The sequence below is a fragment of the Phocoena sinus genome, chromosome 11 (assembly GCF_008692025.1).
Source record: "Phocoena sinus isolate mPhoSin1 chromosome 11, mPhoSin1.pri, whole genome shotgun sequence".
Classification (NCBI taxonomy): Eukaryota; Metazoa; Chordata; class Mammalia; order Artiodactyla; family Phocoenidae; genus Phocoena; species Phocoena sinus.
The window spans coordinates 1,547,855-1,566,381 of NC_045773.1; the positions used below are offsets into that span (position 1 = coordinate 1,547,855).

The following is an 18,527-nucleotide window of genomic DNA, read 5'->3' on the forward strand; positions in this document are numbered from 1 at the left end:
TGAGGGCCGGGGCTCCCTCCCCCATCAGGCAGGGGCGAGTTCCCAGGGAAGGGGCAGCACCTGGGAAGGTGCAGAGACCGAGGGTGGGACGTGCTAGGCCCCGGCCGTGATGGGGCACCGGGGGGCCTTGGATCTAAGGCAGGCCGGCCCTCAGCCAGGACGGTTGGGGCATGGGGGCAGGCAGCAGAGCCCAGGCGTCTTGTCCCTGCGCCTTCCAAGGCCTGGAACCCAGGGGAGGTGGCTCAGTATTTGTTGCCTAAGCTACAGTGGGAGCTCTTTGCGAGTTGCCGTGCTGCAAAAGGGCAGGGCTGTTGGGAAGCGCGGGTGCTGTGCGATGGGCAGAGCACGCAGTAAGTGCTCAGGACCCGCTGCAGCCTCAAGAAGCCATTGTTGACTTGGCAAGTTTCGATGATGTGATTGTCCTAGAGGCCAGACCAACGGCGCTTGGTGGAAACAGCTGGTTCCCAACTCTGCTCTGAGCTTGGGACCCTGCCTGGCCAGGGAGGGACCCTGGGGTCTGCGGCCCTGTTGTGGCAGAGGGGGCGGACTGGGGAGGTCTGAACGTGCCCCACGCCCTGCCTTGGGGGAGCGCTACTGTGGAGGCCACAGCGGGGCTCTGGAAGGGGCAATGGGGGCAAGGCGCCTCCGTCGCCCGTTGTCGCCCGCGCCAGCCTCGCCCCCGCCCCGTGCTCAGTATCAGTTCCGCAGCTGCCCCCGGTACCTCCCCATCTCTTCTCACCTCGGCACCCTCAAACTGTCTGCCTCGTGGCTCTGTGCCTCTTCCACTCTTGGGTCTCTGGGTCTCTCCTTGCCCCCCATCTTCCTGCCCATCCCCGCCCCGCCCACTGCAGTCCCCTCCAGCCCACTCCAGTGCCCTTATCTGGGTCCAGCCCCTGCAGTATTGCTGGGAGCCCATCCCCATGACAACGGGGCAGATGGCGGCTGCGATTAGCCGCTCTCCCTCCCGCCACAGCTCAATCCGTCTTTGAAATTAAATCAGCTGCGATAACATCGACTGGCCAGGGTAGTGAGGGGGCAGGCAGGAGGCTGCCTGGGCCCCACTCACCCCACCCCAGGCCCGGGCGCAGGGGGAGAGGAGGAGGAGGAGGGCAGACGGGCTTCCAGTGCGGCTGTGTGACCTTGTCCAAGTCTGTAAGCCTCTGAGCCTCAGTTTCCCCATCTGTAAAATGGGGGCAAATAGCCATTCCCTGTTTTGGGGGTCGGTGCGAGTCTCTGGGGAGAGTGTGCAGGAGAAGCCCTGGAGAGGGCTCAGTAGGGCTGAGAACATTGCCTGCCCCCATCCATGGAGAAGCCGGAGCCCTGGTGGAAACCCCTGGCCAGGCCTCGGGGTCGCAGGCGGCCACTCAGACCACGCACAGTTGGAGGCTACAGACCTGCTCTGTGAGCCACGGCACACACCACCCCCCCCCCAGGGGTTTGTTGCCCTCGTTCATAAAAGGCTCCACTGTCACCGAATCCTCCTGCCCGAGGGACGTGCTGGGATGCCATCGTGTCCACCTGGCGACGGAGAGACCACAGGATTTGGGTCCCTTCAGACAGTCAGGGGCCCTGGAGGGATGTGGGGACCCAGGAGTGGTGAGGGGAAGGGGTAGTAAGGGGTCTGCCTGAGGATGTGGTGGCAGGAGTAGGTGGGCCTGGGCGGAGAGGGGTGTTTCAGGACCCAGCCAGTCTGTGCAAAAGTCCCACTTTGGGAAGGAGGAGTGGGGGAGGGGTGCTACAGCACCGTGAGGCCAGGGTGGGGAGATGGGCAGAGACCCAAGGGAGGCAGGGAGAGAGGGGCCTGCGGGAGGAAGATCTGGGAGGAGGGTTCCAGGCAGCGGCCCGGCCAGTGCAAAGGTCCTGAGGCAGAAGCGTGCCCAGTGTGTATGCAGGACAGGGAGGAGGCCCGTGGGGCTGGGGCAGAGTGAGTGTCAGGGAAGCCGGGGAGGTTTGGGGGCCTCACGGGCCACTGGGAGGAGTTGGCTTTCCCTTTGAGTGTCTCACAGAACTCTCAGGTTTTCACACGATCCTTGTGGCTGCTGGGGTGAGAACAGGGTGAAGGACGGGAAGTGGGGAGGCTGGTGCACTGTCCAGGTGAGCGATGAGCGGCCAAGGAGCTGGTGGCAGCAGTGGAGGTGGGGACCCACATGCGGAAGATGGGGCCTCGCCCCTCACGAGCAGGGTCCGTTCTGCGGCTGGGCCGGTGGCACAGGGGCCTCAACGCAGCCCCATCCTTAGGGCCCTCCTGCTCGGGAAGTGGGCCTGAGCTGGACCCGAGCAGCCAGTCCCAAGCCAGGGCATCCGTTCTGGATTGTCGGGGCTCTGGGCGGCGCCCTGGCTTCCTCACTGCCACAGCCCCGGCGCCCGCACACAGCCAGGCCCAGAAGGGGCTCCGTGAAGTTCTTTGGCCAGAATGTCCTGCCCCAGGGCAGCTTGCTGAGGCCTCCCCAAGGTGCTGACCAGGGGCGGAGCCTCCAAGGATGAATTTAACAGGCCAAAAGGAGATGGGAAGGGTAGCCTGGGCAGGGGGAACAGCATGCCTAGGAAACAGCCGCTAAGAGTCTGGTGCGGGCCGTGCCGGTGGGGTGGGCGAGGTGTGGGGCTGGAAGGATGGCAGGGGCCTCAGATGCCAGCTAGGAAGCAGGACTTCATCTGGGGTGTGTGCCCCTAGCTGCACCTCAACTGTCTGGGCTTCAGTTTCTTCATCTGTCAAATGGGGCTAAGGGTCAAGACAAGGATGCAGAGAGGGACATGTCGCCCCCTTAGCCGGGCCCGGCAGCTGCCATGCTCGGTCGACATGGGGGACCGGAGCAGGGGAATGCCACGATCGGCCTGTGCCTCAGGGGGAAGACACCGCCTTCAGATGCGGAGCTTGGAGAAGGGGCAGGGGCCGAAGGTGAGCCCGGTCCTGGGGTCCTTGGGGTGTCCATGAACACCCATGCCTTGCAAGCACCCAGATCTCTGTTGCACGCCAGCCCCGGGACCGTGCGACCGCCCAGGCTGCTGGACCATAATTGGATTTGCCCAGCAGCTGTCGGGGCTAAGCAGGCCCACTTGACGCAGCCGTGCTTGGCCAGTAATTGGTGAAATTAGCAGGTCGGCAGGGGCAGAGGTCAGGTGGTTAATGCTGTAGTGGGGGCTTTGATGAAGTTAGTCCCACCGCAGGACTGGGAGCTGGGGCTCCACCTTCTGTACGCCACGGGGCTCTCCTGCCCCCCTCGTAACACGGTTAAGGGACATCCAGCTGCCGGCCTGTCCCAGGGGCTCCGGGAGGCCGGACCCAGGGGGCCTGAGCCTGGAGGTGCAGCAGGTCGTCTGCTGTGTCCTCCTGGCCAGGGCACCTGCAGCACCCACGTGGCCTTGCAAACCCCTAGAGACCTTAGGGAGATGCCCCGTGGCTTCCTGGGGAGGCTTCCGTTGGAGAACAGCACCCAGGCCCACCTCTAGGCTTTCGGCCCCCACCATGGCTGCTGGTCATCCGGCTCTGCCTCTGGAAATGGGGATGACCGCCTCCCCGGGTCTGTCCGTGACCAGGCCACACCCTCCCCGCGAGGTTCACGGCCTCCCAGTGTCTCGTCCCGTCATGAGCTCCCAGGCTTTGAGCATGCCCCCAGGTTCTTGCTATTCTCTGAAACAGTGTGCTCCCACCTCCTTTCATGTCACATCATTTATTAGACACCTACTCCATGCCAGCCACTGGGCTCGGAGCTGAGATACACAGGTGAACAGAGTCAGAACATGTGCCAGCCCAGGCGGCATTCCCGGCACCTTTCCTGGCCGGGCCCACACTCCTTTCTCCCTGGGAACCAGGGACGCCGTGACTAATCGGCCTGGAACCCCCAAACCTGGAATCACCTCCTTTTCTGGCTCCGCGCCAGCCCCCAAGGAGCGGGGACTTGCCAGCCTGCCGACCCTTCACACACACACACACACACACACACACCACACGCAAGAGCATTCTTTCCTCCAACAAATCTGTACCCTGCCCCTCACTGCCAGGCGCTGCTCTAGACTCTGGGGACACAGCAGAGAACGAGGCGGGCACAGGCCCTGCTCCCGGGACCTGCAGTTAGGGCTGAGGAGGCACACGGCTCTCAGGTAGTCACACAGACGAGGCGGAAGGGCAGGGAGACGCAGGGAGGGGCCGTGAGAAAGCCAAGCTGGTGGTTCAGGGAAGGCCTCCTTGGGAAGGGAGACACGAGGCCTTCACCAGGGAGCACGGCCATGCAAAGGCCCAGAGGCCACAAGACATTTGGTGCCGGGGAGGACCGGAGGGGAGGCCGGTGTGGCCGGGCTCAGGGGGGTGAGGGTCCGGGAGGGTGGGCAGTGGCCAGGCCCCCGGCGCCCGGTGGTGAGGACAAAGCCTGGTCTATGCTCAGAGCCGCGGGAGCCCCTGAAGGGCTAAAGCCAGGTGTGGCGGTAGGCGGAGCACCCTCGCAGGCTGGTGGGCGTGGAGCCGCGGGCTGGGTGGGCCAGGCGCTGGTCAGGACTCTCACGACCCGAGGACGCAGGCGCAGGCGCAGGCGCAGGGAGCTCCTAACCCCCGCGCCTGAACGGCGTCCTCGCGAAATCAGCCTGCGCCAGGCGCTGGGCACGTCCCCGGGCCTCGCGGGTGCGCCCAGGCTGCCCGCCCCCCACCAAGCGGGCAGCTGTCTCCGTGAACCCACTCGGCACGTTTATTAAGCATCGCCCAGGCGGTGGGCACAGGCAGTGGGCGGAGCCTACTTGCTGTCCGGACGTTTGAGCTGCTCCTTGCCATTGACGGTCACGGACTTGAGCCGCCCGTCCTCCTCCACCTCCACGCGCTCCTGCCCGTTCTCCAGGATGCGCTTGGTGGTGACCTTGTGTCCGTTGACCATCTGGGTGGACGACGTCACTGACTTGAAGCCCAAGCTGCCCGAGCCAGAGCCGGCGAAGGATGCAGACGAGAAGGTGGCACGGCTGGCGCTGCCCCCGCTGCGGCCCAGGGTGTTCAAGGCTGAGAAAGCCTCCACGAAGGCCGGGAACTCGCCGAAGCCGGCCGAGAGGGCGCCGCGCAGCCCGTGGCCCCGGCCCGCGTGCTCGCTGCCGAGCCGGCTGTCCCAGAAGTCGAAGGAGAAGGGGTCCAGGCCTCCGAAGAACTCGCGGAAGATGTCCTTGGGGTTGCGGAATGTGTAGCCGCTGTTGAAGGGGCTGCTGGCCCGCCAGCTGTCGCAGCCCGCGCGGTCGTACACCAAGCGCTTCTTGGAGTCGGACAGGACCTCGTAGGCCTCGGACACCTGCTTGAACTTCTTCTCGGCCTCCTCCTCATTGTCAGGGTTCTTGTCGGGGTGCCAGCACAAGGCCAGCTTGCGGTAGGCCTTCTTGATGTCCTCCAGGGAGGCGCTAGCCTGCACCCCCAGCACTTCGTAGTAGTTAGCCATGCCGAGGGCCAGGGCGGTGAGGAGACGCGGGCCTCGGGCCCGGGTGGCCGGTGGGCGCGGGCGGCAGCAGCGGCCTGGGTCCCTCGACGGGGGCCTGGCTGGAGTCTGCTGGCTCCAGGGCAGGTTACCGTTTCATAGTACCAGCACCTCCGCTAGAGGGGCAGGGGGAGGGGAGGGCACTGCCGCTGGGGCCCGGCCACCAGGCCCCGCAGAGGCAGAGCTGGCTGGCCCTTTGTGACATCAGCCCTGGGCGGGGCATTTCCCAGACCTGGACCGGGCCTGCACAGGAGGCCAAGCCTTGGAGGCCCAGACGCGGAGCTCCGGCTGCTGGGGCTGCCGGCTGAGCCCCCGGGGCAGAGGCAGGACCAGCCACAGGAGCTGGGCGAGGTGGGCCACGGGCCAGGGGTCAGGGAGGGGAGTGAGGGCTCCTGGGGTGTGTCCGCTTAGCCCAACGGCTGGGTGGTTGGCGTGGAGTGAGGGGCCTGAAGTGGGGGACCGGGCGGGGTGGGCTCGGGGCCTCAGTTCATTCTGCTTGTGCCCCGTGATCCCGTCAGATCCTCTGAGATGAGCCCCATAGAGGCAGGGGTGTTTCTCAGTGTCTAGGGGGGTGCTTGGCAATCAGTACACGTTTGTTGAATGAATAAGGCTCAGAGACATGCGGCATCAGACTCAAGGTCACACAGCAAGTCAGTGAGAGAGAGGGAGATGCAAACCCAGGGCTGTCTGAGGCCAAGGTGGGCAGCACATTGGAAGAGGCGTTCCACTCAAGCCTGGTGACAAAAATAAGCAGCGCTGGTAATGAGTATAGTGGTGGCCCCCAGAAGACAGGTCCCTGCCCAAATCATAGAACTTGTGAATGTGCTCTTATTAGGAAAAATGGTCTCTACTGATACAATCAAAGTAGGGATCTCGAGATGAGATGGCCCTGGATTATCTGGGTGGGTCCTAGATCCAATGACAAGTAGTCCTTAGAAGACACAGACACGCACTGGGAGCGGGGGCATGAAGTGGGAGGCAGAGACTGGGGGGAAGCAGCGCTGGGAACGCCCCCCACCCGACACCGGGGGAGCAGGGCCTCCCCCAGGACCTCCAGAGGGAGTGCAGCCCTGATGGCACCTTGACTGGGGGCTCCCGGCCTCCAGAACTGTGCAGGGATGGATTTCTGTTGTTTCAAGTGGCCCAGTTTGTGGCAGTTTGCCGTGGCAGTTTGCCGTGGCAGCCCTAGAAAACTAGTAATGTGTGCGAGGTAACCAGCTGTACCCAGGTGTTCCTGTGTCTTTAATTCTTGTTCTGTTGTTGGAGTATATTTAGAAACAGCAATTAACAAGCCTGATTAACACCTGTTCCTCCTTTCACCTCATCCCCCCCCAGGTGAGATGCTGCCCTGCGGTGAGGCACTTAGCTGTTTGGCCCGCCGCATCTTAACTGAGATAGCTTTCCTCTCGCTTCTCCCCCTCCTCCCTCCCTTCCTCTTTCTCCTTTTTCTCGTCTTCCTGCGTTTCTGTTAGTCTCCCTCTTTTTCTTTTCCGTCAGTACTCATGGCTGCTGGGCTCCAGGCACCTAGCAGGGGACAGCGTGTTCTAACCAACCCCACATGCTGGGAAGTACGAAAGCAGACTCTGGAGACGCTTCACCCTAGATGACAAACGCCGTCACCCGCACAGCCCTGGCCCAAAGCGCGAATTGCCCTCCGTCCCCAGTCCATCCGCCCACGCGTGCTGACACACCTCACACATCGCTTGGTAGAGGAAAGGAATGGCAGAATCACTCCACTGGGCGCGGCTGCAGGTGGAAATAGTTCTGTGTGTTTGTAACTATGTTTCTCTCACTGTAGCTAGAGCCTGTTCTCGCCAGGCTCGTCCACCGGTGCTGAGGAAAGATGGCCACACACGCGGTTCCGCGCGGCAGCGGTGCTCTGGTTGACTGTGGCGGCCGAGGGGAGAGTGACGAGGTGGGGCGTCCGTGCGGCAGAAGGGGTGATGGGGGCGACGGGGGGTGTGGAGCCGTGGTGACGGCAGGATGGAACCTGGGATGGTGCTGGTGGAGGTGGTGGCCACTCTGGTGGTGAGGGTGTTGGTGGGGACAGTAGCCCTGCTTGCGGCGGAGACAGCCACTCGTGGAGGTGGTGGTTATGACCACAAAGGAGGCACCGTAACTTGAGGGACCGGAGACCGTAGAGGTGCTGTTGACGGAGATGGCGGAGGTGACGGGAGGGGATGGAAATGGCTGCTAGGGGGGCTCTTGTTGTGCTCGGCAGTGGCGGTGGTGGTCGGGACCACTGCCACAGCTCAGAGGCTTGGGACCGACACTCAGTTCTCACCCACTTTCCTTGTCAGCACTGCCGGGGCGGCTCCAGGGCTCCAAGGCACATCTTCCCCTCCCGGATCCCAGGCTTCGGGAGCAGCTCTCGTGGCGGAGAGGCTGCCTGTAAGAGCTGGTAGACGTGTGGGATGCCTCTTAGAACTTCTCTTGGGACATAACGCACGTCGCTCTGCCTTACATCACGTGGTCAAGGCCAGTGTCAGTGGAATGGGGATGGCACTCCTTCAGGAAGGTTCTGCACATCCCGGACAACACCCAGAGAGGCACAGTCCTCTTAGAGGGAAGAGAGAATGGGCAGCTACGGTGCGCTGTGGGTGAGTACGGCGTGGTGGCAGCGGGGGTGGCGTTGCTCCTGGTGGGAGTGGTGATGGTGGGGACGGTTGGGGTGCTGGTGTTAGTGGGAATGACATGGGGCAGGAGTGACGCCGAGCCGGAGCAAGAGTGCCGAGGGTGGTGGTGACGGCACCGCAGACGTGGCGTTCTCGATTGTCTCTTGCTAACTCAGAATCACCACCGCCCTCTGCTGTGGTCTCCTCCACACCCTGGAGGATCCCTTACCCGTGTGGCTCCGGCTTAGAGTCTGCAGAGACAGGAGATTTGGAAAGTGGAAAAGAAAGAGGCAGTTGCAGGCAGATGATAACCCAGAGGTTTGCAGCACCTTCTAGGTGACCCTCTGAGAACCCCTGCTTCAGGGCTGCAGGCTGAGATATTCAGAGGGAGCTCCCCAGAATATCACGAGATTCTAGCAGCTTCCAGGCAAGCTCTTGAGATCCACCGCTTTGGAGCCGCAGACCGAGACCATCAGTGACGACTTGCTTCCCTGATCTTTATGCCCTCAGGTCACCCAGTGGTTGTGGAAACTTGTGTTAAATGTCCTTGTACCTGTTACACAGTAACTGTGTACACATGGTCGTGGTGACAGTGGCTCAGATGAAGTTGGTAGTAGTGGTGGAGGTGGGCATGGTGATGGTGTGATGTCAGCGTGGTGTTGGAGGGGGTGGTGCGGTGGTGATGAGGAAGGTGGTTGCCGTGGAAACGGGGGTGAGGCAGGTGGTGATGATAATAATGGTTTGGTCGTGATGTAGTAATGGTGGTCGTGCTAACTGGGACATTTGTTGAGGTTAAGGTGGCGGCAGTGATGGTGGGGATGGAAAGGATGAGGGTGCTGGTGGTCATGGTAATACAGACCCTGGCTGTGGTGGAGACAGCGGTGTGACGGTGACGACAGTGTCGTGATAGAATGAGGCAGTTAGTGGTGATGGTGACGGTGGTGGTGGGGAAGGAGGTGGATGGAAGTGATGTCAGAGGTGGGATGGTGGCAGTGCGGATGGAAGTGGTGGTGACGGTGATGGTGCTGGTAAAGGCGCTGGTAACGATGGGCATAATGGTGGCCACGGTAACGGTGATGCTGGTTGAGGTGATGGAGGTGCTGTCGGAGTTGGGATGTGGTGGTGGTGGTGGTGGTGGTGGTGGTGGTGACGGTGGCAATGAGGGTAACCGTGGGGGATGAGGGTGGAGGCAGGGATGCTGGGTGCTGTGGTGATGGCAATAATGGGGGGATGTGCTATTGGTGACAAGCCTGGGGCCTCGTAACAATGTAATCAGGACAGTGCGTGGGTGGTTACAACAAGCTGAGACACGGGATCCAGGGTGTTGAGGTGCCCAAGCACCCTACAGAGGCTTCCCCCCGACCCACGCTGCCTCTCCCCACCCTGCTTGAGGCTCACGCTGGCCTCCACTGGCCTCCCGCGGAAGAACTTCCTCTGGCCGCCCCGCCGATGCTCCCGGAGCCCCTCAGCAGGTTCCCTGCCCTGCTCTGCCCCCAGGTCCCGTGCTCAGCCTGAGGCCTCTGGGATGGAGACGGGCTGGGGGGCCCCCAGAGCACAGAGAGCAGGCCACCCAGTAGGACTCACGGGGAAGGGCAGACCCCAGCTCCTCACTGCCATGGGGCCCTGAGGGTGGAGAGCCTCCCCATTACCGAGGGGAAGGGAAGCACCCCGTAAAGGATGCTGTGGAATTCGGGGGCTGCATGCCGAGGTGACTTCCCCTTCTGCAAGGGGTTTGGACTAGTGTCCTCTGAGGCCCTACAGCGAAAGTGTTGACAGAGACCGGTGGGAGTGGCAGGGGCCTCCGGGGTCCCTCCTCAGGGCCCGCCCAGAGGAACAGGGCCGAGCTGACGCGACCTTCGCTCAGGCCCCCCCGCCCCATCCCGCTCTCGGCTTGCTGGCTGTCCGTCACTTTCGCTCTCTGAGCCTCTCTGTCCTCATTTGCCGTAGCGGTAGGTGGGGGGGCTTCTCCCCTCTGGGCAGCCAGCCTAGCCTCCCTGGCCCACACTGAAGCCACGGCCTGGGAAGAGAAAGAGGACCCTGGGTGAGCAGGGGATGGTAGGCAGAGCCTGAGCTGATGCACGGGGAGGCCCAGAGAGGGCAGGGCACACCCAAGGTCACACAGTGGTCCCAGGACTCTCCCCAGGGTGAGCGGATGGCGGCGATTAGGCAGCCACTTGGTATTCTGAGCAGCCAGAGGCCCCTCTCTGTCTCTGTAATTAATGGAGTGGCTTTTTAAAAGGATTCTAATCACCCCTGATCCTATCTGCTTATCACTAGCGTTCCTAATTAGATGATCCTGGCAGTCACTTGGCTAATTCCCCCCAGCCCTGTGCAGCCCTGCCCAGCCTGGGGCAGCCCACCCCACCCCGCAACAACCCCAGCCCAGCCAGATGGGCGGTTCAGGCCTTCTCTCCCCTCAGGGCCCCTGGTTCTCTAACCGCATTACCTTCAGGATGGATGGGTGACAGCGATGGATGGGCCGCTGGATGGACAGTGACCGGTGAGTGAAGGGACTGAGTGATAGACAGCTACAAGGGTAGGTGGATGGACAGACGGACAGACTGGGAGGTTGAGAGCTCGGCCTGTCAGGCAGCACGGCCGTTTCCTAGCTCTGTGTTCTTGGGGAAGTCACTTAACCTCTCTGTGCCTCGGTCTCCGCATCTCATCTGTAAAATGGGGGTAATCATAGTATTTTCCTCATAGGGTTGCTGTGAGGACAGCTTAGAACGGAGGAAAAGCTTGCTGGTGTAAATTGACTACAGCAGTGTGGATAACGGGGGGCGGGGGGTGCTAGACGGATGGGTGGAAGGACAGACTGACAGATGAGTGAAGGGAGGACTGGTAGACAGATGGTCCGAGGAAGAATGGGAAAAGGGTAGAGGAACGTATATGCTAGTGGGCTGGTGGGAACCGGGCAGGTGGTGGGGTGGCCAGACAGGCGAGGGGAGTGGGGGGCAGCCTGTCTTCTCCAAACGCAACAGGACGATCTCAGCTCAGGTCCCAACACAGACATGGCTCAGACCTGCCTCTCCTCCCCAGGACCTCCAGGAAAACTTGCAGCCCAACACCCCCAGCCAGTGGACAGGTGCCCACTGGGTCCCCTGCATCCTTACCCTCAGTCCCCACCCAGGTAACACCCGCTGCGGGTGGGCCACATGGTCTCTGGAGGTCATATTTAGCCTCAGATGGGCGTTCACTGCCTGAGAGAAGCCATCATTTGTGGGACCACCCTCCCCACCGCCAGGGTCCAACGTGTGCCAGCCTGCAGGGCAGCAGCTCTCACCTCCCCGCCAGCAGTGCCATAGACCCCAGCCCAGCACTGCCGGGAACAGCCCTGGGAAGGGCTCTGATCCCAATTCTAACAACTGGTCCTAAGCATCCAGGAGAATCCGACCCCCAGGGGCTCCCCCAACACCCATGGGCCTCTGCAGCTTGAGTTGGGGGGCTTCCTACGTCTTCCTAGAAAAAGTATAGAACAAAGAAGCCTGAAGTGTCTTTCAGAGTGAGGGCCGGCGCACATATGCACACATTCATACCATCATCCACCCACCCACCCATCCCACATGTTTCTTGTGCTCCTATCACACCTGTGCTGTGGTCCAGACACTCTCCTAGGTGCCGCAGGTGTATGTGCCAGTGAACACGCTAGATGGAGCCTTGCCCTTACGGAGCTGACTCTAGCGGGAAGATACAAGAAACTGATGACAAGTGAAGGTTTCATCTAACGTCAGGCAGTGGGAGGTGCCATGAGGAAGAAGCAGAAAGAGGGCTGCCCTTTCAGATGGGGCGGTCAACAAGGCAGCACCCTCCGCACACGTGCTCAGACCCAGGCCCCACGCGTCAGTGCACGCCTGTACGCACAAACACACGCGTATGCACGTGCACACAAGCCCCCACAAGCCCCCCACGAGGCCTGCAGCCCTGCCGTGGCTGCAGATCGGGGCACAGTGTCCCCAAAGGTGCTGAAGTCAGCTGACTCACCTCCCTTTCACCCACCCCACACAGGGAGCCCCCGCCCCAGGCTGTGGGAGAGAGAATGAGACACACAACAAGCTTTGGAGGGAGAGGCGACGCCTGTCTGGGGCATTTGGGAAGGCTGCGGGGGTGGCGGGGGCAGGTGACACCTGGACAGGGCCGGAAGGGCTTCGTTCCGGCAGGGTCTGGGGGTGGTGCGAGGGGCGGCGGCATTGGCCTCTGGTCTCAGCCTCACTCACATGAAGAGCCCTGGATTTAGACAGTGGATGTCTTTCCAAATGATGCAAAGCCCTCAGTCATGGAAAACACTTCCAGGTGGGAAGGTGTTCATCGTGCAACTGTAAACACGTCTGCGTTCTCAGTCTGCACCGTCCTGGGTGCACTAGGAATTTATCTTTTTCTAAACCGCTGGTGCCAACAGGGCCGGTGCTCCCTCCCCAGGGGCCATTTGCAATGACTGGAGGCACTTTTTTTAAAATATAAATTAATTTTATTATTTAATGTTATTTATTTTTATTATTTATTTATTTGGCTGCATTGGGTCTTCGTTGCTGCACCTGGGCTTTTCTCTGTGGGGCTACTCTTTGTCACGCTGCGTGGGCTTCTCATTGTGGTGGCTTCTCTTGTTGCGGAGCACGGGCTCTAGGCGTGCGGGCTCAGTAGTTGTGGCACGTGGGCTCAGTAGTTGTGGCACGTGGGCTCAGTAGTTGTGGCGCACAGGCTTAGTTGCTCTGCGGCATGTGGGATCTTCCCGGACCAGGGCTCGAACCCATGTCCCCTGCATTGGCAGGCAGGTTCTTAACCACTGCGCCACCAGGGAAGCCCTGGAGGCATTTTTAATTGTCATGACTTGGAGGGGGTGCTCGTGGCATCTTGTGGGGCGAGGCCAGGGACGCTGCCAAACTCCTGCAGTCACACGACAGGCCAGGTGTCACCAGAGCAAGGCCAGGAACCCTGGGCTACACCCCAGACTCATCACTGGATGTGCAGTTGTGCTACATCCATACTTTTTGTGTGCCAAAGGCATTCGCTTCTTTCATGTGAACATTTAAAACATAAGGGTGACCTGTTTGGCTGATTATTTCCTAATAAATTCATAAAGTCAGAACCTCGAAACATCAAGGGGTTGCCTGGGCCTGAGGGGACGAGGGCTGCAGAGGCTCAGATGCCAGGCCCAAGAGCTTGGATGTGTCCCGGGCTGGGGAGCCCTTGGGAAGATTTGAAGTGGGGGGAGGGAGAGGGACGTGATCAGTTGCATGTTCCAGAAAGATCTCTCCACAACGAGACTGTTTCATACCCAACAAACTGGTAAAAATGTAAAAGGCTGACACGACCAAGTGGTGGTGAGGATGCGAAATTCCCAAAACCTGCTGGTGGGAAAGTTAATTGGGACAAGAAGTTTGGAAATTCTTGGCCTTGTCCTGTCAGTGTGAGGGTGCTGAGTCCCTTGACTCAGTAGTTCCAGTTCTAGGCTTACCCCGCCCCCGCCCCCCCCCCCCCCCCCCCCCCGCCCCAACCGGGAGAAGCGGGGCCTGGTGTCATTCCGGGACTGCAGGACATTGTATCAACTCTGTCATGCTGGTCCCTCTTGCAGAGTCTTTTCTCTGACTGGCTTTGAAGCAGGAAGCTGCTGTGACAGCCGATCAGTGTTTCCCTGGTCCAGCCTCTGATGAGAACCCAGCCCTGGTCTACATGTTGCTTGCAGCCGTGTGAGACTGTAAGCTACACCGCGCCTAGGCTCCTGACCCACAGACCATGAGACAGAAACCTGTGTGCTTCTAAGCTTCTGAGTTTGTTGGGATTTCTTTTCTCTTTATATGTATATATTTTATTATTATTATTATTTATGTGTTTATTTGTGTATTTATTCATTTTTGGCTGCATTGGGTCTTCACTGCTATGCAGGTTTTCTCTAGTTGCGGGGAGCGGTGGCTACTCTTTGTTGCGTGCGCGGGTTTCTCATTGTGGTGGCTTCTCTTGCTGCAGAGCACAGGCTCTAGGTGCTTGCGCTTCAGTAGTTGTGGCACGTGGGCTCAGTATTTGTGGCATGCAGGCTCAGTGGTTGTGGCGCACAGGTTTGGTTGCTCTGCGGCATGTGGGATCTTCCCGGACCAGGGCTCGGACCCATGTCCCCTGCATTGGCAGGCGGATTCTTAACCACTGCGCCACCAGGGAAGTCCCTGTGGGGATTTCTTACACAGAATAGAAAATCAGTACGGGGTCGGGGAGGGGGGCTGTTGTATTGTTAGCTATATTTTTGGCTATCTGAAATGTTTCATAATCGAAATGAAAAGGTTATGAGAGATCCCAATGGCTGAAGAGACAGATTGCAGAGCATGAGCTGGAGGCCGGGGGGGTCACAGAGGAGGCCAGCGTGCTGCTGTGTGGGTGAGGGTGGAGCTGGGCAGTGTAAGGGGGCTCAGGGAATGTGTAGAAACGTCCCCTGCATCCCTAAATTCTGAGGAAGGGGAGGGGCCGTCCCAGCATCCCCTCCACGCCTGGGAAACCTGGATCACAGCCCTCCCCCCAGGTCAGCACAGCCCAATCTGGGGGGAGGAGCAGGGAGAAGGAATAAGGACGGCATTTTCCCAGGGTCCCCTAGGGAGCCCTGCAGTGTGGGCTGGGGGGACAGATGGAGTGGTAGGAGGAGGCCGCTGGGCTGGGTCCACCACGTCCGTCTCCGGGGAGAAGACCCCCGCCCCCGCTCCAGCCTGCATGCCAGGGGGAGCCATCCCAGGGAGTGGGAGCCCCAGCCCTGCCTGTAGTCAGTGTCCACAGCTGTACAGGAGGATGATCGGAGGGCACCCTGCCCGCTTGGGGGCCGGATGGGAGGAAATGCTGAAAGCACCTGCTGAACAGCCAGGGCTGTCCCTTCGGCCCTCCCATCCCTGGCAGCCTTAGGTGCTGTGGGGAAGGAAGAACAAAGAGGTCCCCAAACACCCTGGGCTTCTAGGAGTGGAGACGGGCATCAGGGCTCAGTCTGAAGCCCACTGACTGAAATGGCATTAGAAGGCGACCTCCTTGTTGGGTGAGCTCTCCAAGGACTGAGGAACCTTTGCCTTCCACATATTATCCTTGTAACAGCCCTGCAAAGTGTGGTCTTATTTTACTGGTGAGGAGTCAGGATTCAGAGAGGCTAAGCCACTTGCTCAAAGCTGCACAGCAAGAGAGAGGCAGCTCTGTCTGCCCCACAGCCAGGCCTTGTCCTTCGGTGACATTGGTTAGGAACTGGGGAGCTCTGAGGGGCTGAGGGGAGGGAGACTTCAGATAAGGCTTCCTCTCGTATCTTTGGCTGGGGTTTTGAAGGATGAAGAGAAATTCTCCCGGCAGATCTGAAGGGGAGAACATCCCAGGGAGAGAGACCAACCAGGAACAAGGCAGAGAAAAGAAAAAAGGTTTTGTGAATGATTATTTCCTACGTTACAAAAGTGGCACGTAACACCTTAAAATATTAGCCCAAGTTTATAAACTGAAAAGTACCCTCTCACCACCCCGGTCTCTCATACTTCCCGGAAGTAACCGCTGTTATTCATTAGGCATATGTCTTCCCAGGTTTTTTTCTATATGTACACAAACTTTTTTTTTTTTTTGCGGTACGCAGGCCTCTCTCACTGTTGTGGCCTCTCCCGTTGCGGAGCACGGGCTCCGGACGTGCAGGCTCAGCGGCCATGGCTCACGGGCCCGGCCGCTCCACGGCATGTGGGATCTTCCCGGACCGGGGCATGAACCCGCGTCCCCTGCATCGGCAGGCGGACTCTCAACCACTACACCACCAGGGAAGCGCCATACACAGACATTTTTAAAACAAAAAAGTCATGCATTATATATTGTTCTGCAGTTTGCTTTTTTTCCCCCCAAAGAACCCTGCAGTTTAGCTTTTATTTCTAGTGTTTCTGTGAAGTGCACCTGAGGAGAGCTTGGAATTTCGATCCGCATTCCCACATACGGTACATGCCAGCAGCTGTTTCTACTATGGCAGGCCTTTTCCATTTTTCTGAGAGGAGAGGTAAAAAGTGGTACCTCCTTGCAAAATGTGCATGTACTTGATTCTTTCTGAGGTTGAGCTCCTGTCCAAATGTTTATCAAGTGTTTATTTACATGTCTGTTAGGAAGGACCTGTCTGTGTATCCTTTGCCTGGTTTTCTCTTTTTCTTGAGTGTGTGTGTGTGGTGGGGGAGGGGTGTCTTTTTATTATGTACTGCATTTTTGTATTTTGAGTTTTTGCATGTTTGCATAATTGCAAAATTATCTCCCATTTTGCAAGGATTATTTTTAAATATTACTTTTTATCATTAAGGCTATTAAACCTCATTACAGAAAACTTGGAAAACGGGGAGAAAAAGGAGAAATCATCTATCACAGAGCTGTCACCATTTGTTAGCATTTGGTGACAGTTCTTTTCCCACATGCTGCAATGACTCTTGTCATCGTGTTAGACACTTGTAGCCCGTGACTCGGCTCTAAGAGCGTAACCTTCGGGAGGCATTTTAAAGGCTTTCTGGTGGATGTCCTATAGATCCCTCACCTCTCTCCTTCTTTTATTGTGGTAAAATACACATAACGTAAATTTTCCTATTTTAACCATTTTAAAGTGCCCAGTTCAGTGGCCTTAAGCACGTTCACACTGTCGTGGAGCTGTCACCTCCATCATCTCCAGAACCTTTTCATCTTCCCAGACTGAAACTCTGTCCCCATTAAACACCAAGTCTCCCTCCCCCTCCCCCATCCCCAGGGGGATTCTGCTTTCTGTCTCTATGAATCTGACTGCTCTTGGGACCTCAAATAAGTGGGATCACACAGTATTTGTCTTTTTGTCAGACTCGTTTCACTGAGCATAATGTCCTTAAGGTTCATCCGTGTTGTAGCAGGTGTCAGAATTTCCTGTCTTTTTGAAGCGGAATGATATTCCATCGTATGGATGGACCACGTCTTCTTTATCTGCTCATCTGTTGATGGACACTTGGGTCGCGTCCACCTTTTGGCTACTGTGAACACTGCTGCTGTGAGCAGAGGTGCAAATACCTGCTCAAGTCCCTGCTTTCGGTCTTCTGTGAATGTACTCTCATCATGCCCTTTTTCTGAGTATTTAGGTTGTATCCAGTCTCTCCGTTTTGTCAGTCGTGATGCCCGGAACATCTCTGTGTCAGAGTTTCTTGTTAAAGGTATCTGGAGGATTACTCAGTATTCAAGTCTTGGAATTGGAATCGTGATCTCAGAGTTCCTTTCAAACACGTGATCCCAGCCATTATCCCACCACTCCCTCCCTGCTCCAGAAGCTTTGGCATCTTGTGTGTTCAACAATTTTTCCTTTTTTCTCTTTGGTTCCTAGAAAGGACAAACTTAACCTTGAGGTCTGCAGTGTTCCTTTGCCATTTTATCTGTTGGGGAACCAACCTGGGTGATCCAGCTGGTAGGTTGCAGTGGATAGTTTCGAAACTAACTCCTTAAGAAATCTGGAATGTGGAATAGAATACATGTGACCTCAGGACTCAAACCCAGTGTCCCTGAGACCCAGACAGGCCTGGGCAAGAGGGGCCAGCTAGAGACAGAGACAGGGCTTCCTGAGGGGAGAGATGCAGAAATGGCCCTGCAGACACACAGTCCCTTCCGGGCCAGATCTTCTGCCTATTTTTAAGCGAATTTCCTAATTTTTTTTTTTTTTGGCCGCACTGTGAGGCTTACGGGATCTCAGTTCCCCAACGAGGGATTGAACCTGGGCCATGGCTGTGAACGCCTGGAATCCTAACCACTGGACTGCCAGGGAACTCCCTGCATCTCCTAATCTAAAATCATTTGCAATTCATTCATATTTTTGTCAGATATCAGGCTGCTGGTCCTAGATCAGAGCAGGTCTTCGCCCAGGGAGGTGCTGTTCCGCCGGGTGTTCCAACACCGCTGGATTGAATAGCCCTTCACACTGCATTGATCAGGATACCTCCTTTATCATCCATTATCTTATAAATAATAGGGGCTCTTTCGGGCTTACCCGAGCCTGAGCCATTGATCTACTTATTCTGACAGCAGTTGTGATCATAGAACCTTGTTTAATACTGGAAAGCGTCACACACACACAGACACACACACACACACACACACACACACACACACACACACACACACACACACACACACACCTTGCTCTATTTTCCCTAGTTTTCTGACTTGTTCTGCTGGTCTTGTTAGTTTTTCCAGATAAAGTTTGGAATCGTTTCATCATTTTGCCTAGAAGCAAAACAAAACCAGTGGCCTTGTGATGTGCCGGCCGTGCTGTCAGCACAGGACAATGCTGTGGTTCGTCGTCTTCCCTTCATCCCAGGTGAGGTGGATGCAGGCATTCCTCCCAAACCTGGTTCCCCTGGGGTGGGGTCCATTCTGTGGCCCTGGGGACTGGAAGGCTTTTTCCCTTCCCTGCTCCCAGCAGTGGGTCAGCAGGAGGCAGGAGGGGCTTTGGGGGGGACAGAGCTGGTCTGTAAGAATTACAGCGGGGGGTTGGGTTCTT

The 18,527-nt window shown here is 58.2% G+C and overlaps 2 protein-coding genes across 5 annotated transcripts in view; one reads left to right on the forward strand and one right to left on the reverse strand.

Annotated features, from left to right (window-relative positions):
• Window positions 1–18,527, forward strand: part of EEFSEC (eukaryotic elongation factor, selenocysteine-tRNA specific) — a 237,228-nt gene that overhangs the window by 173,763 nt on the left and 44,938 nt on the right. For 2 of the 4 annotated variants that reach the window (XR_004352209.1, XR_004352210.1), the window contains exons 9-12: window positions 7,237–7,353; window positions 7,739–8,038; window positions 17,358–17,438; window positions 18,212–18,327. The exons of 1 other annotated variant lie outside the window; for it this stretch is intronic. The gene's annotated coding sequence lies outside the window, so the exon portion shown is untranslated. Of the gene's footprint in view, window positions 1–7,236; window positions 7,354–7,738; window positions 8,039–17,357; window positions 17,439–18,211; window positions 18,345–18,527 lie in introns of those variants that run through there. One more of the 4 variants, XR_004352207.1, reaches the window with a different exon arrangement.
• Window positions 4,722–5,402, reverse strand: DNAJB8 (DnaJ heat shock protein family (Hsp40) member B8). Its single transcript, XM_032648739.1, has one exon. It carries the CDS (start codon window positions 5,400–5,402, stop codon window positions 4,722–4,724), a length of 681 nt encoding a protein of 226 aa, XP_032504630.1.